A 27576-nucleotide genomic window follows, 5' to 3' on the forward strand; every position below is an offset into this window, starting at 1 on the left:
TGGAAACCAGAACTCAACCCTGATAACAAATCCAGCATCTTAATCACTGCGCTGTATTTGAATCCCTCCGTCAATAGATCCTGCTATCACTATGTTCATAATTAGGAAAAATTCAATTTCTATTGATTCCATCCTTCTTTCCATATGGAGTATGGATTAAAATAAATGTACAATAATCTAAGATATCTCTCAACCTTAGCATTACTGACATTTTGAGTCAGATAATTCTTTCTTACAGGGAGCTGTCCTGTGAACTGTAGGATGTTTAACGACACTCCTGAACTTAACCTAGCAGATGTCAAACCAGTAGCACTCTTCAAGTCCTAAAAACTAAATAATATCTTCAGGCAGGGGCAAATTTGGCCCAGTTGACAATCAATGCAATACCCTACTTAAAAATGTGAAAAGTCACAGCAAGTAGAAGCAGAATAACAGATTCAAGTTCTTGCATGTTTTATTTGCAGTTTAAAATCGTATTTTCTTCTGTGGAGATTATAATTGTAAAATTTAGTACTTTGAGAAGAATATGTAGCATCTGATATCATTATAATGCTTCTCTGATAGCTATTTATTATACAAATTAATTGTTAACTACATTAGATAAAAAATTCCAGGTGCAACTCTTTAGATTAGTAGTCCATTTCATCACAATGTTAACTACAGCAAAACTTTTCTCGCCCAAAGTGCCACAAAGAAGTTGCTTATTTATCCCAACTTATGAAAAAGTATTATACACCATCTCTAAGGCAAGGATATCCTTTTAGAAGTTCAGTGTTCTAACTACACTCTGTTCTGTTTTTACGATTTCCCTGTAAGTTACAAGCGTGGACTCATAAACTATAGAAAATAAAAATGAACCCTAACTTTCTGGAGAAACATTATGAAACAGACTACCATTGAAGGCTAGAATACCAGTAATTAAAGTCAAAAGTAAAATCTAAATGACCAATGAAAATACTGAGTCAAATATTGCCTCTTGCAAGACTATTTCACTGATGTTAAAGAAACTCCTGAAAAGGCCCTTCCTCTACACTGTATTTATTTAAATCTCTCCTTACAGGAACTTTGTACAGCAAAGTAAATGCTTGCTTGGTCCACAAATTAGGTTCATGCCCTTCTAGGTTCAAGTTTATAGAGCTGCGATTTGTAAACTTTTTTTCTCATGTCAACATACCTGATGGATGTGACACACACATCAGTAACTGTGGCTCACTACAGCATTGATTCAGGAGGCTGGGAGGTCCCCTAGAGAGAACATATCAGAATCGAAGGCAGGTTAGTGTTTGAAAAAGCCTACCATGTGATCATCACCCTTGTAGAAGACAAAGAGCCATCGTTCCTGCCATCTCAAAGGGTGCACCTAGGATGAAAAGTTCATTTCACCATTAACAGTGCTACCTTATGTTAATAATATTTCCAAAAGTACACATAATTAGTGCATCAAATCTCAAGCCTTCCTTTTCCAGCTTTTTTCTCTTTTTTTTTTTTTTTTTTTTTTTTACTGTTTAATTGATGCATCAGAGTTGTACATAGTTTGGGGTACATGTAATGTTTGGATATATGTATACTATGTGTAACAATCAAATCAGGGTAACTGGACGATACATCACCTGAAACATTTATCTTTCTTTGTGTTGGGAACTGACATAGTTTGGCTGCGTCCCCACCCAAATCTTATCTTGAATTGCACCTCCCATAATTCCCATAGTTGTGGGAGGGACCCAGTGGGAGATAACTGAATGATGGCAGCAGTTTTCCCCATACTGTTCTCGTGGTAGTGAATAAGTCTCACGAAATCTGATGGTTTTATAAGGAGAAACCTTTTTCTTTTGTCTCTCTCTCTCTTTGCTTGCCGCCATCTATGTAAGATGTGACTTGCTCCTCCTTGCCTTCTGCCATGACTGTGAGGCTTCCCCAGCCATGTGGAACTGTAAGTCCAATTAAACCTCTTTCTTTTGTAAATTGCCCAGTTTCGGGTATGTCTTTATAGGCAGCGTGAAAACAGACTAATAAAGGAACATTACAATTCTTCCCCTCTAAATTATTATTAACTATAATTTCTCTGCTGTGCTATCAAATGCTAGAATTTACTCCTTCTACCTAACTGTATGTTTGTATCCATTAACCAACTCTCTTCATTCCTTCCTCCCCTCTTCCCTTCCCAGCCTCTGGCAATCACCATTCTACTTTCTACCTACACAAGATCTACTTTTTAGGCTCCCACATATAAGTGAGAACTTGCAGTACCTGTCTGTGCCTGGTTTATTTTCCTTAACCCTGCAGTTCCAGCCATGTGGCTGCAAATGACAGTATTACATTCTTTTTAAGGCTGAATAGTGTTCCATTGTGTTTATATACCACATGTTCCGTATCTATTCATCTGTTGATAGACACTGAAGTTACTTCTGTATCTTAGCTATTGTGAACAGTGCTACAATAAACATGGGAGCATACTGATTTCCTTTGAGTACGTACTCAGCAGTAGGACTGCTGGATCACATGGGAGTTCTATTTTTAGTTTTTTGAGGAACCTCCATACTGTTTTCCATAATGTCCAGCTAGATTTTATTTATTTATTTACTTATTTATTTATGAGACAGGATCTCACTATGTTGCCCAGGCTGATCTTCAGCTACTGGGCTCAAACAATCCTCCCACCCCAGCCACTTGAGTATCTTGGACTAAAGGCATGTGTTACCACATCTACTCCAGGTACCTTTTAGACCTATACATTTTAGACCTGTAGTGATAGTTTAAAATTTGTCAAATTGTTTTAATATTTATATAGTGTTTTTGCCTCCCAATTTCCACTGTTCTAGCTATACATAAATCACCAGAAGTTATCTAACAAAGCAGAAACCGTAGTTATCTTCCTATTTGCGTTGGGACCAAACAAAAACAGAAGGTCTAAAGTACCAAAGGCACATGACAGATGAATGGAGTGTAGTATTAACTCATGTGAAGGTCTTCAAAGCTTTAGCTGATAAAAACAAAATATACATCTATAGATTATTATGCTGACAAAAAAAAGCAAGTGCAGTCCTAGTATGTGTTAAGGGTCTCATTAACTAGACTAGTGGTTTGTAAGTAGGCATATGACAAAATTACACGTTCCCCTTCCTGCTCACCCACATGTTGATGTTCTGTAGGTTTAGGGTTGATGCTTAGGCAAGTATATGTTGTAAAACGGGTTCACAGATTATTTTTCTACAGGAGAGGTGATAGTCACACTTTGCTTTGTTCCAGTCACACCATATCTGTGGTACCAGATTCTGGACTCCTCAATTTCAAAAGATCATATCTAAACAGAGAGGAGGGGAAAAGGGGAGAACAAAACGGCATGGAAGGGGACTTAGTTCCCTATTATGGTAGTGATTAGGCAAAAGCTTAACAATGATCACTTGTTAGGCATTTCATAAATTGAGCTCTACCTTTAATTTCCCTCCAATCCTGTGATACAACAGCACTGATGTTTTTCAGGAAAAGTAACACATACATAAATGGAAAAAAAAAGTCCTCCAAAAATTTACTATGATATATAAACACAAGTCTAGAAGAGTAGTGAAAGCATTGGAGATTGTACAATGTGGGAAACTTAACTAGGTGAGCAAAGAAACAACAGTGGATTGCACTTCTGGACCCTTGATCCAGAGTCAATAGTCCGGAATTGTGTATATATATGTATAATATATGTATGTGTGTGTATATATATATATATATGTATAATATATATGTGTATATATAGGTATAATACATATGTGTATATATGTATAATATATATGTGTATATATATATATATATACACACATACACACACACAATGATGCTAGCTAGCATCATTCAATATAGCCTAATTTATATATACAAATATTAACTGTACAAAAGACAAACTATAGTGAGCATCTAGAATAATCCAAGAAAAACATCACAGTGGAACTCAACCTCATAATTTTACAAGGTTAACTTCTCTCAACAGCCTAGATTGTCTCTACTGATAAAGTAAGTTTTTAACTAGTCATATGAAAAGCACTCATCTGCTCAAGGATAAGAACCTTGCCCATGTACTTTTTAAGTGTGATCAAAGGTTACAACAGTATATTGCCCTGGGGATCGTTAGAGGGTTACACAGAAGCTGAAGTCTGTACTGACTCAGTAATATCTTTCATCGGTAGGATTCAGCACCAAGAGTAAAAAGACATCTGCCCTGTAAGATTTAGGACCGTGCTTAACATTTAATCTTAAATAGGGTGATAGTCTTTGCACAAATTGAAATGTCCAAAGCCTACAACCTTTCTGTGTTTGTAGTGATAGGCTGGGCACAAGAAGCTCCAGTTCTAAAAAGCATGTACATACTAATCAGGAAAATATGGTGAACTAACGTGGCTGCGGTATTAAAATATTTTTTGTGAACTAAGAAAATTGAGCAGCTTCAAGCAGACAAGGTCACATGAGGTTGCAAAAGTAACATACACTGAATATGTCCAAACCAAACACATCATCTTCCCTCCTTCACCCCGAAACTAAAATAAACAAAAACTGATCTGATGCTTTTTTTCTCAGTGACCAGCGCCACTATCTTTCTAGTTTCTCAGGTTCACAGTTTTAAGTGGCGTTCATGCCCTTTGTTAACACCTTCCACTATCAATCACAGGCTAATCCTCCTAACTGCAGTTTTGTTTTTTGTTTTCTTAAATCATCTTTCCTGCCCACCACTACTATCTTAATAAATCTTCAATGTCTCTACCCAGGACTTTCACAATACCCTCTTAAATGCCTCCTTGTGTCCATTTGGGTCCCCACCTAATCCACTGCTAGTATAATTATGTTTAATCTGTTCACATCACTCTTTGGTTAAAAAATATAATGTTTGGTACACATAAAATATCAAATTCCTCAACCTAATCTTAAAACACTCAAGTCTTCATCCTGCCCCCCTCTGCACACTGGCCCCACATCCCCCTTATCTTACCTCTTAAAATTTCCCACCATCCCACCTCTACTCCTCAGCACAAAAGCAGGGCTATCGGTTCCACATGTCTTTTGCACAACCCAGTATGCACTCCACACCTGGCGTCCAGCTCTACAACACATCTTAATCCTTCCCTACCTCATATCCTCTGGGCCTTATGCCCACAGGGGACATATATAGAAATATTCTTTTACAAATACACTCGGTTTTTTTTCTATTTTAGATACATTCTTTATATTGTACTGAAATTGATTACTTAGTAATCAATTACTAACATAAACACGTGAGAATGTAAAACATAAATCAAAAGGAAAAGTCAGAAAAGATAGGAAGACAGAACTTTACCAGAAATCCATGTTAAGAGGGTGACGGTATTTGAGCATTAAATTTAGCTATGACCTTTCTGGAGGGCAAAGTTCTCATGACTTTCTGCTTTTCAAAGTATTTATCCCTTAGCACTATAATCATTTGTTACTGTAGTATCTTTACTCAGGGAGGGTGCAAGGATGGTTCATTTCTGAATCTTCCCCCAGCAATCCCCACACTTTCTGGGAAGTTGTGGGCACTCTTCAAACGTTCTGGAATAAAAAACGCAAACAGTGTAAGTTTTCCAAGGAGAATTCCCACAAGCCAGAGATCCCTAGCTACAGTCTAAGAGCCAACCATGCTAAAGGTGACTTTCCCACTAAAAACAAGAAGCACTGACTAGTAAGTACCGGCACTCTGATCTTCCTTACAGTTAAATTCCTGTGTCCATTAATAACCTGACATTCTGATTGATGAGATATAGTTGTATTATTAGTGTGCCTCCGCAGTGGATAACCTCTAGTTTTATGGAAAAATTGCATCTCTGACCTGCAAGACTGAGATCTGGATTCTACCCAAATGCTAACTTCAGTACCGATTGCCCCCTTTCCTCCTCACACACACAGAGAGACAGAGAAAGGAAATGGCTACCAATCTCTGTCACCTTAACTCAGCCATCGCAAGCATAATCAGCTAGTACTATTCTGCTAACTCTCCTTCAACAGAACAGTAAAAACTGGGTGGAATGATTGAGTAAAAGTGATTTTTCTGTTTACATTCTCTGATTCTATCATATTTTCTTCTAGAAAGATTTTTTTCTTGGTTAAGTGAGAGCACACTCTCTATTTTTCTAAGTAGTTATAGAAACTTTTAATATTCTCAAATTTATTTCTGCAAAATTGTACAGCTCTTCAAATGAAAAAGCATTTTAATAATCTTAGATGTGGCAGCATTTAAAAAAATATTATGTACACATTGCTTTCTTTCTCTATTCATTTATTCAAACAAGCAATAACAAATGGAAATGTATAAAGTTCCTTAGTCTTACGCAGGAAATGCAGGGAATACTCAACAAAATCCTGAGAAGTGAAACTGAAGTTAATCAATATTACATACAGTGTACGTAATTCAGATACACAAAAACAACAAAATATAGAAATAATTCATTTTTAGAAAACATGCTCATTACTTTAAACAATAATCATTATGAACCTGATTTTTATTTGTAACTTTATTGGCCTAGTAATCAGTGAGGTAGTCTCAATACTCTCCTTCCACATGTTTTATAAGGAATTTTCTCTCCTTAGTAGAACAACATTTGTTTTCATGTTCTTCTCAATGTATCAGTTGTCGTGGTAGAGCTTTGTTGCCACCTCTAAAACAAAAAGACACCAAAAAGCCTTGGTAAAAACTGAAACACGTTTTGGTATATATGTGCATGCACGTGGATGTATATATATTTTCATAAAGCGCTACCTTCAGGTAAAGTTACAAAAATTGTCTGTAGGCCGATCTAAAGTTTCAGGGATCTACCTTGGAGGATCATGTACCAGTAGGATCTCCAATTTTGTAAGAAATTTTAAGCCTGTCCAGCCATCTGGGTCAAAAATTAGGAAGGCAAAAGGATTTTACTTCCAAGGGTGTTTTACACAGTATTGAATATCACACATTACCATTCCTAAAAGCACCTGGAGGTGCAATTTCCATGTCTCCAACCCAAACGACCACTAAGGCACTGGCCCTAATAAATATTCTGTGAATATATCCAAAGGAACAATGTCAAAGGACTACATTTCTTTATAAAGCTTTGTTTTTCTGATTGTAAAATATGTGTGGAGGGTTGAAAACTTACAAAATACAGAAAAAGGATATAAAAGTACGTAAAAATAACCCATTATTCTCCCACATAAACAAGAATGAACATCTTGACAAGTTTCCTTTCTGCTATGAATTTGGCCTATCCTCAATTTTGTTTCATGATTTCACTTTCCACTCATCGAAAGTATTTTCCCATGTGATTTAAAAACTCATTTCACACATTTTAAAATACCTTATCTTTTGTTGTTCCCAAGCAGTATGTAAAAATGTTTCATAATCAGAAATTAGCCACAATGTAGAATTAGCAAATTCTAAACTTACAGCGCAATCAGCTATCATAATTTAAATATTTATATAGCACCTATCACTGAAGTGCTCTGTAGGTCAACAGATGGTCCGAGTTAATATGAAAACAAAATAGAAGTATTTCCTCTATAAAAAGACCTGGGATGTATTGGCAATATGTCTTTGATGGAAATGGAATTTGCTGGACTATTCAAAGACTAATAGAGAAAGCCCTGAATTTTCTTTGAAAGTCTCATGTTTTTGCTATACTACAGCTTAAGATATTTAGAGCATCCAAGGAATCAGAGAGGACACAAACAAATGGAAAAACATTCTATGCTCATAGATAGGGAGAATCAATATTGTGAAACTGGCCATACTGCCCAAAGTAATTTATAGATTCAAAGCTATTCCCACTAAACTACCATTGACATTCTTCACAGAATTAGAAAAAGCTACTTTAAAATTCATATGAAACCAAGAAAAAAGAGCCCACACAGCCAAGACAATCCTAAGCAAAAAGAACAAAGCTGCAGGCATTATGCTACCTGACTTCAAACTATACTACAAGGCCACAGTAACCAAATCAGCATGGTACTGGTACAAAAACAGACACATAGACCAATGGAACAGAATACAGAACTCAGAAATGTGACTGCACGTCTACAACCATCTGATCTTCAACAAACCTCACAAAAACAAGCAATGGGCAAAGGATTCCCTATTTAATACATGGTACTGGAAGAACTGGCTAGTCATATGCAGAAAATTGAAACTGGACCTCTTCCTTATACCTTACACAAAAATTAACTCAAGATGGATTAAAGACTTAAATGCAAAGCCAAAAACTGTAAAAACCCCAGAAGAAAATCTAGACAGTATCATTCAGGACATAGGCATGGGCAAAGATTTCATGACAAAAACATCAAAAACAATTGCAACAAAAGCAAAAATTGAGAAATGGATCTCATTAAAGAGCTTCTGCATAGCAAAACAAACTATCATCAGAGTGAACAAACAACTTACAGAATGGGACAAAATTTTTGCAATCTATTCATCTGACAAAGGTCTGATATCCAGAATCTACAAGGAACTTAAATTTACAAGAAAAAGGCCAAGCACAGTGGCTCTCACTTACAATCCCACACTTTGGGAGGCTGAGGCAGGTGGATCACTTGAGGTCAGGAGATGGAGACCAGTCTGGCCAACAAGGTGAAACCCCAACTCTACCAGGAAAAAACAAAGAAGAAAAAAGAAAAAAACAAACAACCTCAACCCCATTAAAAACTAGACAAAGGCCATAAACAGATACTTCTCAAAAGAAGACATTTATGTGGCCAACAAACATATGAAAAAAAGCTCAACATCGCCGATCATTAGAGAAATGCAAACCAAAACCACATTGAGATACCATCACATGCCAGTCAGAATGGCAATTATTATTAAAAAGTCAAGAAGCAACAGGTGCTAGTGAGGCTTTGGAGAAATAACAATGCCTTTACACTGGTAGTGGGAATGTAAATTAGCTCAACCATTGTCAAAGACAGTGTGGTGATTCCTCAAAGACCTAGAACCAGAAATACCATTTTGCTCAGCAATCCCATTACTGGGAATATACCCAAAGGAATATGAGTCATTCTATTATAAAAATAAGTGCATGCATATGTTCATTGCAGTACCATTCACAATAGCAAAGACGTGGAATCAACTCAAATGCCCATCAATGGTAGACTAGATAAAGAAAATGTGGTACATATACACCATGGAATACTATGCAGCCATAAAGAGGAATGAGGTCATGTCCTTTGCAGGGACACGGATGGAGCTGGAAGCCATTATTCTTAGCAAACTAATGCAGAAACAGAAAACCAAACAGATGTTTTCACTTATAAGTGGGAGCTGAACAATGATAACACATGGACACGGGAAGAGGAACAACATGCTGGAGTCTGTCGGGTGGAGCGACAGGTTGAAAAAAAGCAGGATAAACAGTAAATGCATGCTGGGCTTAATACTTAGGTGACAGGTTAATAGATGCAGCAAAGCACCATGGTATGCGTTTACCTACATAGCAAACCTGCACATCCTGCACATATATTCTGAAACTTTAAAATTAAATTAAAATAAATTTTTTAAAAAAGATATTTAGAGTATCAGCTGCAAATGCATCTCTTTAAAAGGAAGAGCATGTGAACGACACAAATTTATTAAAATTTCATCTTGTTAAAACAGATTTTAAAATATAAAGACATTTATATCAAAATAAAGTTTCAAAACCAACTTTTATTGCACAAAATGTCATAGTATCCTAACAAACTAAAAAACTTTTGAAGAGTTTGAGATGCTTGATTAGAATTTATTTCCATGTAAGCAGATTTCATGGCTTTCCCAAATGTCAGGTCTCCAGTTTGTACATCTTCTGGAAGGTGTAGGCAGAAGATAAAATTAGAAAAAAAAAATGTCAACCCAATCAGATATTTTTAAAGCAAGAAATAAAGATAAATATTCCTTTATTATTTGGTCTCTAAAATAAGATAAAACATTAAAGGAACTCTCTGTCTATCCTCAAAGGAAATATCAGCCCATCAATACCCAACTTGGCAGTACTGATTTCAATATATATTTAAAATCTGCCCCTGACATTATCATTTTGGTGCAACTCCCAATCATCTCTAGATTATTGCAACAATCTTAATTGGTTTCCTTCTTACATCATAACACCTATTCCCACTCAACACAGAGAATATGAGACATGCTATTCAACATAAGGCTGGTAACATCCTTTCTTTGCTCAAAACCCTTTGACGGTATCCCATCTGCCTCAGAACGAGTCTTGCAATGACCCCTCATGGCCTATGTGATCTGCTGTCCCCTCCTCCTCACCTTTTTCCATCTTCTATCACGAAAGTGGAAATCCATGGACTGTCTGTAACCAAGTTAGGAAAGAGATGACCACTCCAGGCAGAATTTATAAACTGAAACCAACAGGAGTAGACTGAGACTCCACAGGACTCCCGCTGCTCCTAGGGCCAAACCAAAATAACTACCTCAGACTAGACTGAAAGATCATTCAATAAGTGGAAAAATCTGGAAGAAGAGTGGTCTGAGGGTTAAGGCCTAAAGTAAAGCCCTGTGGAACCTGGTAAAAAGAGAGAGCATCCTGAGGAATATTTTTATGTGATAAAATAAACACTCACGACCTTCCACTGAGGGCCACAGCTGAGCCAGGGCTTAGCTGTATTATACAGGTAATAAGCAGAAAGTCCCTGTCATTTGAGAATAATGGCACCACTGGTATATAATGAGAAAAAGGATGGGCATGACTGAAATTTTACCATGAAAAATGAAACTAAAATTTTTGAAAATAATTTTGTTTTTCAAGACAAAATATAGGTTATAATGGTAGCTAGAGTACAAATCAAATTTAAAGCACGGATCAAGTTTCTGTACGTGCGGTTATAGGACACACTACACAACCGACCCACAAAACCATCATTTTTACAAAGACAGTCAAGGACTCCATCAATTTTCTTAAATATCTCTCTTAAGCCTTTTTCACTGAAGCACCTGAAGCATCTGAAGTCCCTATCACATCTCTCTCCTCCTACTACTGCCTTATCTGGCTCCTAGGATGCCTCATTTGGCAGTGGCTTTGCTTACAATTTAACTCCTTAATACTGTTTTAATTAACTTCCATTAAATTTTCATATTTTGTAAGACTTGTGAGTTTTTGTAATCAAATGCAAATTTGTTTGCATTGTTTTACATAGCGCTTTCTGAAAGTTAGCCTATAACCTTCAATGACCTGGCCCTGATGGGCAAGAATATGTATTATTTATGTTCAGCTGGGCACAATGTTTAACAAGAACCTCTGTCCATTATTACATTAATTTAACCTTTGCAACCTTAAGAAATCAGTTATATTATTCTTATGGTATAGACAGGGTCACTAAAGTTTTGAAAGTTTAAGAAACTGGTATATATTACAAGCTTTGGTCTGTGTCAGTCTAGAGAGTGCATATATTCTTTCTGTTCAACATTTGTATAGCAATTTATTTTGATTTAGCCTTTAAAACAGCCATATGAGATAGGTAGTGAAGCGGATATTCCTGTTCCTATTTTACAGATGAGGAAATTGATATCCAGGGTGGTTAAAAAAACTTCTTTGAGGCATCATCAATGAAGTTTTTTTGAACTCCAAAGAAATGAAATCAAAGTGAAACATTTATGATTGTCATAGGTTCATAAACTATAGTGTGTGTGTATAGCTTTTCCCCATGATACTGACCCTTCTTGTCTGAGCCAAGCACTTTTAAACTATTTGTTGAATTGGATTGCAAAAGTCAGAACTTCCTGTAGAGTTTCAATAGACAGAAGTTTATAGTCCTGTCATTCTCAACAGAAGCAACTGGGGTGTTCCTTAAAACCACAGATTTCAGGACCCCACTCTACACTTAACTAAATCAGAGTATCTGGAGGGTTACAGGATCTATAATCTAGTATTTAAAGGTCTGCATTTTAATAGTTTTCCCAAATAATTTTTATTCACACTAAATTTTGAGAACTACAATAAACAGCTCGATTTAGAGAGTGTCAAATGATATGTAATTATATGTAAGTGAAATTAAGCAATGTCCTCACAGACTTCAAAAGCATCTAAGGCAGGTTGATTAATCTATTAACCAGGGGCATTTACTGTTATAATTCATAAACAATAGTTTGATTAACATGGCATTATAGTTATATAAGAATAATTATCAACAGGGGAGAAGTTAGAAAAAAAGAAGAATCCAGTCATACTGAAATGCTTACAGTGTAGCAAATATTCCACGTAAAATAGAGAAAGTTCTGAGATTTTAAATAAGAAACTTACTTGCTGACATTTTTAATCAATTCTGGTCATATAAAAGGTAAAAGTTCACATAAGATTGCTATTAGCATACATGTGTAAGTGAAAATGATAAATGTGCTAAAAAGTTACAGAATAAGAATCAATGTCTTGGAAACTAATGAATGTCAGGAGAGTTTGTGAATAGCATCAGGACCTCTTACACAGACCATCATCCCCTGGGTGCTTTTGATCTAATGACAGACCTTGAGGCAATGCATGGCTGGATTTCCTGCCCAGCTTCCGAGAGTGTCTCTCTCAGCATCTTCTCCTCTTTTCAAATCATAAAGGGTTCTAGTTTTTACGTGCACTAATATTATGCCCTCAAAAGACCATAAAATATTTTTTGAAAACTGAGGAATTATTCATTTGACTTTGGTCTAGTCTTCTTTGTGCACAAGCAAAAATACCACCATTAGTTTTTGGCACTCATTTTTATGGTGATTTTCATATCTGAATGCCACTTTATTTTTTAGATAACTTACTTAATTGGTGTTTAGTTATATATGTATCCAACATTCCCAATCTAATTCTCACACTTTTTATTAGGACTAGTTAATTGCTTAAGGAAGTTCCACCAAAAACACTTAAAAGCTCTAGCTGTAGCTCCGTAAAGGGGTTAAGATGAGCAAATCGAATTGTTATTTAAGTAAAAAGGAATGACGAGAAGTGGACAAAATGAGGCTATTGCCTTAATAACTATGCTGTAATTTAGATCCTACTTACCTAGCAAAAAACAACTCCAATTATAGGAAAAACAATCCCTAGGCATAAAAACAGACACTATTCAAGATGATACACACCGTTAGCTCCTTGTCTCAAAATGCAAACAAAGTTAAATGATTTTGCTTCTAAAATGTTTTACAAAATTTAAACTCACAAATAGTTTAATTATATTTTGATTATTTCAATGTAATTTATAATGAATGTCTCAGTTTGTAATATATTTTTTCAAATAAAAACCATATTGAGATTTTTTAAGTAGTATATTCAAAAAACTCAAACTCTGGAAGTAGTCAGTGATAGGAACCTCTCTAAAAAGTCTGCCTCTGAGAACACTTGACATCTACAGATAAAAAGAAACTTGACACCATAAGGTTGGAAATCACTTTTTTCCTAAACATTGTATTCCTAGTTCATCAAATGTCATGATCATCTGCCTAACATACTCAAAAGATATGTCTCTGATATCAGTGAAAGGATATGACAATACTGTATCTTCTCTAAATATTAAAACTGCAACAACAAAACATTCTTATTTGACTTAAATTTTTTCGATTTTCACAAGTCAAGTTCTATTAAAAACTAGGTGAGCCAAAGAAAAATGACTGAAAAGCTAAATTTATTACTGCAATAAAACCCTATAAGCTTCTGATTTTTCAGTTCAACTTGATTCTGCAATTATGCTACCAAATTTCTAGATCATTCCACATGATGGAACTAGCACTGCAGTTGGATGACATTTTTAAAAGGTCAATTTCACAATGTCATCTCTGGAAGCAACCATCTCAAACTTTGTTTTGTAATTGATCACAATTAAAAGCTAAAGAGATAACATTTGCTTTACATTAGACTTTTCGGAAAATACAGCTATTCAGTAAGAACCTCTAACAAGAATGCAGACTACTAGAGTGTAAAAAAGGTGATACCTGAAGAGCACCTGTCAGAGCCCTGTGGGATGGAATGGAAGAAAATAAAGTCAGAGTTTGTTCTCTCTCAATTTATCAGTTGAATGTGAAAAACACTTGATATTTTCTTTTTCTAAAATATGAACCCAGATTTCAGAAATCTTTCAAAGGTTTACACTACGACGATCTTTGTGGTAGCTTTGGTTATTTTCAGTTGAGAGTGAGCTAAAAATAATTATCTAGGACTCATGGTGAACATGGGATTTCCTACAGTACGGCCACAGGCAAATGCAACCCCTTATGTAACATATGCAAGAAAATATTTTTTAAGTAACAAAAATGTAAACATCATATTAAAAATGAAAATGTATAGGTTTGTTGACAGGTGCTGGGAAAACTGGCTAGCCATATGTAGAAAGCTGAAACTGGATCCTTTCCTTACACCTTATACAAAAATTAATTCAAGATGGATTAAAGACTTAAATGTTAGACCTAAAACCATTAAAATCATACAAGAAAACCTAGGCAATACCACTCAGGACATAGGCGTGGGCAAGGACTTCATGTCTAAAACACCAAAAGCAATGGCAACAAAAGCCAAAATTGACAAATGGGATCCAATTAAACTAAAGAGCTTCTGTACAGCAAAAGAAACTACCATCAGAGTGAACAGGCAACCTACAGAATGGGAGAAAATTTTTGCAACCTACTCATCTGACAAAGGGCTAATATCCAGAATCTACAATGAACTCAAACAAATTTACAAGAAAAGAACAAACAACCCCATCAAAAAGTAGGGGAAGGATATGAACAGACACTTCTCAAGAGAAGACATTTATGCAGCCAAAAAACACATGAAGAAATGCTCATCATCACTGGCCATCAGAGAAATGCAAATCAAAACCACAGTGAGATACCATCTCACACCAGTTAGAATGGCCATCATTAAAAAATCAGGAAACAACAGGTGCTGGAGAGGATGTGGAGAAATAGGAACACTTTTACACTGTTGGTGGGACTGTAAACTAGTTCAACCATTGTGGAAGTCAGTGTGGCGATTCCTCAGGGATCTAGAACTAGAAATGCCATTTGACCCAGCCATCCCATTACTGGGTATATACCCAAAGGACTATAAATCATGCTGCTATAAAGACACATGCACACGTATGTTTATTGCGGCACTATTCACAATAGCAAAGAGTTGGAACCAACCCAAATGTCCAACAACGATAGACTGGATTAAGAAAATGTGGCACATATACACCATGGAATACTGTGCAGCCATAAAAAATGATGAGTTCATGTCCTTTGTAGGGACATGGATGAAATTGGAAAACATCATTCTCAGTAAACTATCGCAAGGACAAAAAACCAAACACCGCGTGTTCTCACTCATAGGTGGGAATTGAACAATGAGAACTCATGGACACAGGAAGGGGAACATCACACTCCGGGGACTTTTGTGGGGTTGGGGGAGGAGGGAGGGACAGCATTACGAGACATACCTAATGCTAAATGACGAGTTAATGGGTGCAGGAAATCAACATGGCACATGGATACGTATGTAACAAACCTGCACATTGTGCAGATGTACCCTAAAACCTAAAGTATAAAAAAAAAAAAAAAAAAAAAGACAGTCTTATTTCTTCTCTTCTTTCCATAGAAATTTCCTTAAATCAGCTTAGTCACTACCTCAGCCTCAGGAGAACTAAATATTTCAGGTTAAAAGTCTTTTATTTCTTTTTCATCCATTTTTCCTACCATCCAGCCAGCACTTACAATAAGCAAGACACTGGGCCAGAATTTTCTAAATGAAATGCTTATGGCTGAGAAAAGGAAGCTACAAAAATTTGATTCCTTTTATAATAAAAATTGTCTTAATCTGAATCTGACTTCCTTAGTTCCTGAGACTAGAAATCAAATTCTCAATACAGCATAAGCAGTTCAGCAGGCTCTCTCCCTTCCAAACTTCCTGAGGGACTGCTGCTAAGGCTGGACCCTGAAATAATAACTCCCAAACAAGGGGATGTTTCATACCACGAGGACAAACACTGCTTGCTAAAGAGCATCTCTGAAGTGGATCTCTAAAATACGATAAAAATAAAAACTATTTCATTTGTTTGTGTTCATGCTAGCTTAAAAATGGGCTAAGGATGCTGATTCCACATAGCTGTATAGCAGTTGCCACAGAATTAAACATTCCCCACTGAATAATATCTCTATGACTTCAAACTTCCATTAGGTCTTTTTAAGTGGTTTATACCTGGAGAGGAGGAAACACTTGCCACAGACATAGCATAAATATTCAGTTATTTAAACTTACTTCACAAGATGGAAAATTTTTACGAAAATCCCATTAAACCAAAACCACAAGATTCTTGCATAAAATTATTTCAATATTCTAACAAGGTACTGGGAGAGACAGAATGGCATTCCTTAAAATTTTAAACGCATTCAGAGGGAGAAGAATCTATTAGGTAAAAAGGAAATGAAAGAAAGTGTGCTTGTAGATAGAGATGGAGAACAGAAAGAGATTGACCAAAAAAAAACCAGTACCAGAACAACCTCTATATTAATTTAAATCAACTTCAAAATTAGCCAGAGCTAACAGTGACTAGTTACATTCAAGTATAAACTCTTTCAAGCAACAGATGTGTGTTACAATGACATTTCTTTCTTCAGCTAGCTTCTTCAAGAAGTCTAAATTAAGTCAGCTTTACCAGAAGTGAGCCAGCATCCACATTATTTCATTTTATCCAAATGTGCTTCTTTGTATACCGTGATTCTATTGCCTTTTGATCTTTTTAGAATTCCTAGTAGGTGAAAATCTATTTATCTATGATATAAAATCTATCTATACTTAATCTGCAGTGTAAAAATAAATAATATACCTTGTCCCAATCACTAAAAGCATCACACAGAGATATAAACGTTATACACATAATAAATGTATCTTAAAAAGTTAATCTATATATCTATATATAAAGTAAAATGCCATATATAATTTTCTCTATTTCTTGATGTAGCATTGGAATTACGGCTATTGTTAATGAATTCATAGAGTCTAAGGAAAGGAGATGGAGAGGACATGACATTAAACACTTCCAGACTTTTTCATCTGAAATCAGTTTGAAATTGCAAACCAGAGTGAACTCAGAAAATGGCTCCAAAACTCACCTAATCTCAATTCCTGGTTTAAAAATTTCACACTATCAAAATCTCCAATCCGCTCTATACACAAAATGAACCATTTTCATTGTGTTTCCATGAAAGTGGTATTTATATAAACAATAGTGAAAAGTTACCAGCCCTTTACAGACACTGTTACAATTTTCATCCATTAAAGCTATGAGCAGGCTTGTGACTTTTAGTTTCCTAAATTACAAAGATAATGACCTGCACTACAAACATAAGCACTTTCATTTCTAAAGAGACATCAGATAATCCAATTATAGACTAATCATCATGAACATGTGTTGTGTTTACAGGGTATCCATAAGCAATCCCTGTTACATACCAAACTCCTAAAGGCAAATTCGTAATTAACTGGAAATATTGATACTGTGTTATAAATCAGGTTAATATAAAGGTCTTTTATTAAGGAACTCTGCTAAATCTCCCCCTCCGATGAAAATAATCATATTTTAAAATAAATGCAATAATGAGAAATGAAGGAAAAAGGGCAAATAGACTTGGCAACTATTAGAGTGGTACAAAAATGAGCTATCAAGATTACAGATATAATTTTAAAGACTGTATATTGTTATTAAATCTACAAAGATTTTTCATTATAACTGCGGAGGTGACATTAGTATCTCAAATATTACAAATCTTTAAAAATATGGAGCTGCACTGTCCAATATGGTAGCCATTAGCCACCTGTGTCTATTTAATACTTGAAATGGGGCTAGGCCATACTGAAATGTGCTTTAAATGTAAAACACACACAAGATATTTAGACTCACAAAAAAACAGAATGCAAAATATTTCATTTTTTTTTACATTGATTACATGTTGACGTGCTATGCTGGGTTAAATAAAGCATATTATTATAATTCATTTCATCTGTTTCTTGGGTGTGTATGGCCTCTAGAAAATGTAAAATCAAATGTATGGCTTGTGTTGTATTTCTATTGGATGGTGCTTATCTATAATGTTTATAGGACTGTTTTCATCAAAGCCACTGGGTGACACTGTTTCTTCACTAAATTGATACAACCAAAGCAATTTTCTGCCAGGGGAAAATCACACATGCACACACACAAATCATAAATGCACATACAGGTACACACATGCACATGCACATACACACACTTCAGCAAACACTATGTGCCCCTTATAACCAGTCATCTTCTCAGGATGAAAGAACACGAGTACCCTTAATGTAATGTTATTACTATGTTAGCAGTACTGGCTATACTTGAAAGCTTTAATAATCATTCGCAGATTCCTAAATAACAGATGACAGCTCTAATCAAATCAAAAACACAGACATTGCTTAGTTTGTGACTTTTCTCAAAAAGCTTTCCATCTTCGAAATGGTAATGTTCTTCATGACCTCCTCTGATATTATATCCTATTTACTTATATTTTAATGAATTCTAAAGAAATGCTGCAAAATAACAGGTGAAAAAAATTACCAGCTGTTTTTACTAATGAAGAAATGCCTTCCCGATTTGCAGATTATGCTTTGCCTTGAATTTTGAAATCCTGAACATACGAAAATCAACGTATTGAAAATCTAAAATAAAAATCTTCAATATTTAAGGCACTGCTAAATACTTTTGCTTGATAAGACTCCACAAAGTTAGACTTTTCAGCGCAACTGATATTCATTTACGCAACAAAGTCAAGAATAATTCATTCCAGAGGCTACCTGGTATTAACGAGTTTTGTGTTATTTACACATCTGACACTCAATCTGATTACTCAATCTTCTAATGCTGAATGAGAATTTAGAGTTGGCTCCATGTGAAAAATTACAAATGATATCCAGGCTTAAAGTTATCAGCCTGACTCCTTTCCTACTGTTTCCTCAGTAGCATAGTTAAGTCAAAGAGGACATGGACAAAAGCCATCTTGCCTTGGGCTATCTTCACACATTTAGCTAACTCTCAGTTTCCTTCTCTCTAAAATCAGACTAATTCTAGTCTACTAACTACAGCCTTTTCAGAATTAAGCATTTAAAATAGCAGGGCAACCAGCTATTTACAGTCATAAACTAACTCAACATAAATCCAATCAGTGTACTATTTTGAAGTGTAACATGTCCCAAATCCAGTATTATTTTACCTTTGTTTCAGAGCAGACTGTAAAGGTACACCAAAGTAATTTCCATTTTCAAAAACATTCTCCATGTCTTCAAAATGTAAAGTAGCTTAAAATCTAAACCATTTATGTTTAACCATTTATGTGTTGAGGACCTTCTGAAAACCTATGACACTAAGACTTTTTGCTCCTAAGAATGAACAAATGAAGTTTTGCATAGAATTTCAGAGAAGAGATGAATGAGTCCTGGAGCCAGGTTAAAAACCTGCTCCAAGTTATTATATGCATTTCTCCATTATCTAAGATATTTCACTGTGACTTCTCTTTTTCTTATGTTCACATCTCATTACTCTCACTAGGCTCTAAACTTTGCAGACACAAATGCTGTGTCACAACTATCTGTACATTATTTGTATGATTTTTGGCACAAAGTCTAACGCACAGATAAAATGTGTTGATTTGAGACCTGGTAGGTTGATTGATCAAAGGCCTTTATGGGTAATGGGTAACATTAGCTACGGGTAGCATCTTCTTTTAAAACAGTGGTATACATTCACAATGAACAGGTATGGCCAACTAATATTTTTTACGATTGTTATACAACACATCTTCCTCTAAACTACAACTCAGGCACGTCTGTTAGACTATTTTCTCAGCGATCAAATCTGTATATTTTATTATCAATAACAGCACAAACATACATTCTCAGTTCAAAGTTAAAACAATTCCATAGTAGCCTTACTAAAAAAACAAACAACAACAAAAAATCTCCTTTAATAAAAAATACTACCTATCATGAAAGTATATATAGGTAATTACCAAAAGGATTCAAGTTTCTATATAAAGGAATTATCTTCATTTGAACATTCATGGAACACATGTTTAGGTACAAGAATAGGAGACTGGACTTTCTGAGGGTCTTCAGAATTATTTCACAGAGGTTCATTAAACACATGAATGCAGAATATAAGCATAATATTTTTTAATCTCAATTCGAGGGTTTTTTTAGAAGATATAAACACCACACAGAAATGGAGCAGGAAGACTCCACTGAAGAGGAGACACACGGCAGCTAAGTAAACAATTCACCATAAACCTGTAGGGTTATGCATCACTTCCGGGAGCATAAGACATTTCCCCATCGCCCAATGCAAAGGCATGATACAATAGTTGCATTGATTATCTTCACACATCCAGGACAGTACAACTCACAACAATAACTCTTTCTCAAAAATACAACTCCCATCCTAATCCCAAAATAAACTCTTTCTTTTGATAGATAAAATAACACACGTTTTCAATGAAGTCAACTGGACTCTACCGGGCTGACACAAACCATATTAATGGAAAAATCTTAAAATATATAGGCACACTTCTAATTTTGAGGTTTATAAACATCCTACCTTGACAGAATGAGAACTTGCTTAAAATAGAAGTAAAATTGAATTTGGTAAAGCCTTTATTCAACTAGCGCTCTGAAGAGACTATTTCTCAGATCTGAATTTTCTAATAGACTACAACAAATTCACACAAATGTCACTGCAGATAGAATGAATGTTTTTTCATGCCAGTGTCACTCACCCTTGCCTGCCTGCACCCCCTCCCCCAAGGCTTTTCAAAATGTATTTCATACACAGAGTCACTGTTCTGGTTGTTTATTTAATTAACATGACAGCCCAGCATACACAGCATTTCTTTCAGTTCTACAGTTTTAACTTTTTATACTTTCGACTCAATACAGAAAGAGTAAAATTACTGTTTTCACTCCTTCCAGCCTCTGTAAATTTATATAGATTCACTGACTATTTATGTCACTTAAAAAAGTTTTTCAGTATGCTTTAAATATCTGTATTCACAAAGTAAAATCACAATTTTTGTCCCCCACACACACAAAAAAATTCTTTTCCTTCACCTTTCCCAAGGGATGATAAGGAAATCTTGTTTTCCCTTTTCAGTATTTTCAGAAATTGACCTTAATTAATTTTAATTCTGTCTCCAAGTCATAAGTAATCAATATTGCTCTTTGAATCACCATAAACTGAGTAACACTACTGAAATGTAGAAGCTACGATTTAATTAAAAGTCCATGATTATTTCTGAAACTTACTCAATTTGAACAATATGTTATATTGACAGGCATTTAGGAATTTAAACAATGTATTCTACATTTTGAGAAGAAATAAGCAAGTTTTTTGTCAAAGAATAACAATGCCCCCCATCCAGTGCCTACCATCAAACACCATACCCATTTCTCCTATTTTTGCTTTGCTGTTGTTTGCTTTCTCTCCTAAAAGTGTCTTTCTCACATCAGTCATGAAAAACTTGACTCTTCTTTTAACAACTAAGATCAAAATGGATGATGTTGTATCCATCACAAAAAAAGCTGTCATTAAGTGGTACAAATGCATTAATGGAGACAGTCATGTGCCTTTGTATTTACCTGAAACCACAGGTAAAAATATAAAATTTTCCTTAACAGGTAACTAAAATGAAATTGCATTGGTTTGAAATCTTTCAAAAGTGAATGTGTAAGGTGATCTCAGTAATTAGAGAAGAATGTGCAGCCAATTATAGTTCTTTATTTATAAAGAGAATGGAGAGACACCCATTCAAATACAATTTGCAGTAACAAAAAAATTGCAAAATTAAAATTTTACATTGAAAAATAACATATTAATCATGCATAATATCTAATAGTCCAAGAAAGTCTAGGTACCTCTGTATATTCCCATGTTTGGGGCCGAGGGCACAGTGGTAGTTTGAGAGAGACACATCTGCTCTGGGATGCGAAAGTCCACTTAGAAAAGATACACACACCTTAACAGACGCTTGCCTTCTTAACACTGGCAGCCAAAACAGTAGTTTCACACACTCATCTACAAAATCAGCCTCAGTATTGCGGACACTGAGTTGTCAGGACTAAACTAAAAGCCAAACAAACTTTATAGTTCTTTAAACTTTAAAGAACTATAAACTTTGTTTTTTCCTGAGAATAAAGATAATTCCACTTGCATTCACAGACACCAGTGCTATAGACTTACAGTTCTTGAAAGGAAAAAAGGGAGGGAGAGAGAAAAATGTATCTGTCAATTGGTTTCTCTTATGAGAATTTTTATCATATATTCTCTTTGCACTTTTGGAACTGAGGGTGACTGAAGAGGGACAGTTCATAAGTAACTAGCCACTGCCATTCATACAGAGAAGAAAATGATGAAATTCTCTCACTGGTAAGCCTCACAATGAGCAAAGTGCACATAAATTCTCAAGAGGACTCTGACAGACTGTACTTTTAAGTTCTTAAATGACTATTTAAAATTCACTTGTTGCCTATGAGTCTTGTCTTGAGTTGAAAGTAGACATTCCTTCAGAAAAAAAACAGATGACATTCAGGGGAGTGTTATATAGTTATTTTATCATTATTTTGATGTTTGACTTCACAAAGTATGCAAATGACAGTGGTACACTTTGCACCCTTAATCAGGAGTTTGTTTCCTTATGATAAAACAGATAAGCCATTTACTGTGGGTAGCTCCTGAACTTTTCACACAGTAAGGCTAACGTATATGAGATACTGTCCTATCTTACAAGATAGTACCCTGTGTTAGTTTCCACCCGCTCCCCACAATTATGCTCAGCAACAACTTTTAATGGGTCATATATAAAAACCAGTCTTCAGTGACACGCACACACTCACCCATGCCCTCATTAAAACTTCAAGTATCTCAATTTCTGCTAAATGTATTCTTGTGTTTCCATCAAGCACAAGACGAAGTTTCTCACTTTAGAATAATCTTCATTAACACAGCCTTTAAAAAAAATAGTGACCAAAGAAAATTACAGAAATAGATTGAGATTATGCATTTTCCAACTGCATTAATCAGCAAAACATTAAATATGCAATGCTTATTTTGATAACTTTGCAAATAATTCAAATTCTCCATTTATCAATTTAAACCAGAGAAAACCAAAAAAAAATGTGTGGGTTAAATGAAAGCTGCTGGTTAATTTACCTAAACATCTTCTTATCTTCTATCCACCCTTAATTTCTTAACGTATAAATGTTAATATAAAATTTAAAAAAAATTCCACAGGGTAAATTATATCAATTAGGAATCAAGTTGTGATTAAATCCCAGATTTTCCTTAGAAATTACGGTCATGAATTTTGCAATAGTAACTTCATATTTGCCTATAAGTTAATGAATACTGTATTCTGAACATACTTAAAGCAGTGGTGTTTTCATTTAAAAGACATTCTCTCCCATAACTGTGAAAAGAAATTAAAATGGTTAGTTTACCCTCAGATAGATAACTTACTTTAACAATTTCCAAATTTTTACCAAAACTATCAGTCAGTGGCCTGTTTTCTCCTCCACTCTTAGAGTAAGCTTAAACACAAGAAACATTGATCTAAACAAAAAGCAAATAACTACATTTGCTTTAAAATAAACAGACTATGATGCTGTCATCTACTCTGCTAAATAATGTCAAACAGCCATAGATCTGTGTAATCAACTCCATTTCAGAAGCAAACTAGCCACCCACACCATATGGTGACTGCTATTTCTTAGAAATACCCAAATGATTATCCACAGAATAACCTAAAAAGAAAAAGCTTACTTTATCTTAGGATATTCTCTTGCTCCCTAAAGTTGTCCTAATAGTACCATAGGTAGGCATTAATTTAAAGGGAAAAGTGTAAATTTCCACTTGCTATATCCAGCCAGCTCCCCCTCCCCATCAAGTGTCAGATCCACTTCAAAGAGAGAGGTGAACAAATCTGCTTCAACTAGACAGGCATACACTTCGGTATGCTTTTTTAGACACAATATGCATTTAAAATTGGGATTTGTTCTTTTATGCCCTTTAGAGCAACTGTTCTATAGTCTTAAATCATTTAATGATAATAAGGAGACTCATCCCCAAAAGTGACTAAAGGTTTATTTACAACTTTACAATCCCAGGTTCCTCCTCCTCCCACGTTGTGGGAAGATATACATCTCCAGCAATCTTAGAAATGGCCTCCCGAATTAGTTATTTCCTGTAAAATCTGCATAAATCCATTTGAATTTATAACTACCCACTTAAGTATGCACATACTAAAAAGAACTGTTTTGTTTTTAGTTGACACTAAAGCGCAGTTGACAATTTTGAACAATTCCAAAGTTCAGACATATTATTCCCCAAGTTGAAGTTTGTGATACAAAACACACTAGCATGTAATAATGTATGCCCCTAAATTATATTTAAAAACAAACTGGGCACCATCAGCTGCAGTCTCTCCAAATAAAACTTACTGCAAAACCAGAAAATGTGTATCAATTCCTCACCTTCAAGCATAGCTTGCTTTGCTCTAGAATCTTTTTACTGGTTTTCATAAATGTTTAACATCATTTCATTAAAAAGAGATTTTACTTTTTAAAGAGTAGAAATCTAGTAAAATCTATGTGTTAAAAAAATCACTCATTGCTAAAATCTAAACTTAATTCTAAAATTTCTGCTAAGGAAGGAAAGCCTAAGAGTACTGAAAAGAGTAGGCAAGCCACACACCAGGTGTAGCAGATCTAAAAAGTTGGCCCAGCTGTGGAACACCCTACACATGCCATCTAGTTTTGTTAATCGTGTTTCAGTTGTTCAGGTTATAAAACTACTGTGTGAAAGAGAGAGAGAAAAAAAAACCCTGCTAGTTTCTTATTAATTCTGAAGTTAGACCACTTTTCTAGGCTATCTTCCCTTTAGTTCCCAGCGCTCGGATTCTCTCCACTCTGCGCCGGTTCCCAAGTGTTTCAAGTTTCCCCAAGAGCCGAGAGAGGAGTTGCCAGTGCTTACCTGTTCCCTCGGTATACAGGGCAGGGAGGTCCTCCGATGGGACTTGCTGCTGCAGCCGGACATCTCGGCGGACACGACGGAGCTGGACCGCCTCCTCCTCTTAAACACCGAGATATCTTCCTTGGTCCCAGCAATCAGCTGGGACCCCAAATGCTCCCTTGGAGCCGCCTCCGCGGACTGCGGCAAGATTTGTTCCACGTACCTGGCCAAGAGGATCCCCAGCACGCCGGCCAAGTACGCCAGGTAAGGTCTCCAGGCGACCTTGAACCTCTCTAAGGAAATGAGGGACACGGTCCTGACCGCGCTAGTCAAGGCGATCATGAGGACGCCCAGCCTCAGCCTCAGCACCAGCCATGTCGCGGCGGCCAAGCAGCTGAGCACCACCCCCGCGGCGGGGAGCGAGAGTAAGTGATCCTCCCCGACGCCCAGCCCAATCTGGACGAGCGCTTCCCCCCCGCAGCAGGCGGCCAGCAGCGCGACAGCCAGAGGCAGGCGCACCCCGGCGCGCAGGAGGTACAAGCCCATCCAGAAGAAGGCACACAGGAGACTGAAGAGCAGCGCCGAGGGCTGCAGCCAGGGGCTGAGCCGCGCGCCGCCCCCGGGAGCACCTCCCCGAGGCCCCGGGAAGACGCCCCCTTCTGCTCCCGAGGCTGCTTCCTCCTCCTCCTCCGCCGCCGCCTCCTTACACTGCTCCAGGTCACAGCCGACCTCCCCGCGGACCAGCCTCACCAGCAGCGCCAGCAGAAAGGACAGGGAGCCCGCGCACAGCGCGGAGGAAAGTTTCCGAGAGCGCCGGAGCGGCTGCAGCACCAGGTCTCCCCAGCAGCCACGGCAGCCCGAGTCCCGCGGCGATGCGGGGTCCGCACGATGGTGGCAGTCCCGGCCCGCCGTGGGGGCTTGACTCACCCCACTGTGGACGGGCTTGTCCCTGACTCGTGCAGCGTCGCCGGGCACTGCCATGGTATGGGGTGCCCTCTTCACCGAATTCCCAGTGGCCCCCCGACGCCCCCGCCCCGACCCACACGCGCGCGCGCACACACACACACGCACGCACGCTCTTCCCAATTCCACCCTCGGAATCCTTCTTCTCCCCAGGCCCACAATCCACTGAAAGTTTCAGCTTTCGAATAACTCCTGGAGAATGCTAGATGCTCCAATGAGACTTCTTCAAGTTAAAAGCTAGCATGCTCAAGTTGAAAGCAAACACGGGCAGAAACGATCAGGATTCCCCTTTTCTCTCTTTGAATATCTTTTACAGATTCTCTGCTCCACCCCCAGCCCCGACTTAAATCCTCTGGGGTCTCTTCCTACTTCAGGATTTCAAAAATTGCCCAATGCATCCCGCGCGCAGGAGCCGCTGACGCTGGAGGAGCCGGGGGGCGCAGGGCGGGCTCCGGGCCATTCGAGGCGCAGCTCGGCGCTGCGCTGCAGCGCGCCGGGCCCGCGGCAGATGGAGGTCTCCCTTCTCTTCCTTCCTGCAGCTCTTTTTCTATCACTCTTTCTTTCTCCTCGGCCGATTCTCCCCGGCACGGCCCCAGGACGCGAATCGCCATTCCCTGGGGCAGAAAGCAAAGCCTCCCCCGCCTCCGTCAATCCAATTCATGGCAAAGGATGGAAAAAAAAATGGAAAAGGGGCTGAGAAATAAGAAGTTGCTAAGTCCGGTCGGAGAGACAGCCGGACCGAGAGACTAGCGGCAGCCGCAGAAGGGAGGGAGGGAGAAGGAGCGAGCAAGAGAGGAAGGGAGGGTGAGAAGAAAGGGAGGGTGAGAAGGGAGAAGGAGATTTGCTTTTTTTTTTCCTCTCCACTTCTATTTGATGCAAGGTTGGTGGTGATTTGCAGTTTTGCAAAGGGGAAACGAGTGGAGACGCCTGCTTAAAATTGTATAAAACTGGCAACTGGAGTGATCGACAATTCCGCTTTCTTTCTTTAAGGCAACTCCCTAGGAAAGCTTCTCAGCCGAGCTCCCGCCCCCTCCTCCGGAGGAGGCGCTACCCTCAGCACGATTGCTCCTTTGCTGGGAAAGCGGCCGGTTCACCCTACAGGCTGGAGCAGGGGCTGCTGAGGCTGATCCACCGCTCAGCCCACCTCAGCCCCGGGGTGTGGGGGGCTGCGGCTAGCCCTGAGGCTGAGCTCCCTAGAACATTGGAAGGGGAAAAAAAAAAAAAAAAAGATTGTGTTTGCCTATTTGGCAGATGAGAGCCAACATACTTTCTACTGTCCCTGAAAATGACAGCCACTTCTACTGTGTGATTCAAAGATGTTCCCAAGTCAGGTACAACAGCAGTCCAATTTCAGGTGACACTGTAATCCTTTGGTCGCTCCTGCTGGAAGGTCTGTTTTATGAGAACCCAAGCCTGGCCTGTTGGTTCAAATGATGGAAGAATCAGCCTTACCTAGACCACAATAGTATAAAAAGAAAGAAAGGAGAGGCAGCAGTCATTTAAATCCAGTGTATGAGTATTACACAATAGTTTTTGACTGTGGAAAGTAAAATTACATTGAGATTAAGTGACCGTATCATCAAAAAAGGTTAACAAAGTTTAAAAGCCCAGATAGTTCATCAAAAAATAAAGAAAAATCTCAAG

General features: G+C 37.3%; 1 protein-coding gene across 3 annotated transcripts in view; it reads right to left on the bottom strand.

The window, feature by feature from the left end:
• The window catches only part of PDE3A (phosphodiesterase 3A), a 304284-nt gene extending 278157 nt beyond the window's left edge, over positions 1-26127 (bottom strand). For 2 of the 3 annotated variants that reach the window (XM_055280443.2, XM_055280442.2), the window contains exon 1: positions 24991-26127. In XM_055280443.2, coding sequence (XP_055136418.2) covers positions 24991-25950 — 960 coding nt within the window. In that variant the 5' untranslated portion in view covers positions 25951-26127. The remainder of the gene's footprint in view (positions 1-24990) is intronic. The other variant, XM_055280441.2, reaches the window with a different exon arrangement.
• Between the last annotated feature and the right edge of the window lie 1449 nt (positions 26128-27576).

The sequence above is a fragment of the Symphalangus syndactylus genome, chromosome 5 (genome assembly GCF_028878055.3).
Source record: "Symphalangus syndactylus isolate Jambi chromosome 5, NHGRI_mSymSyn1-v2.1_pri, whole genome shotgun sequence".
NCBI lineage: Eukaryota > Metazoa > Chordata > Mammalia > Primates > Hylobatidae > Symphalangus > Symphalangus syndactylus.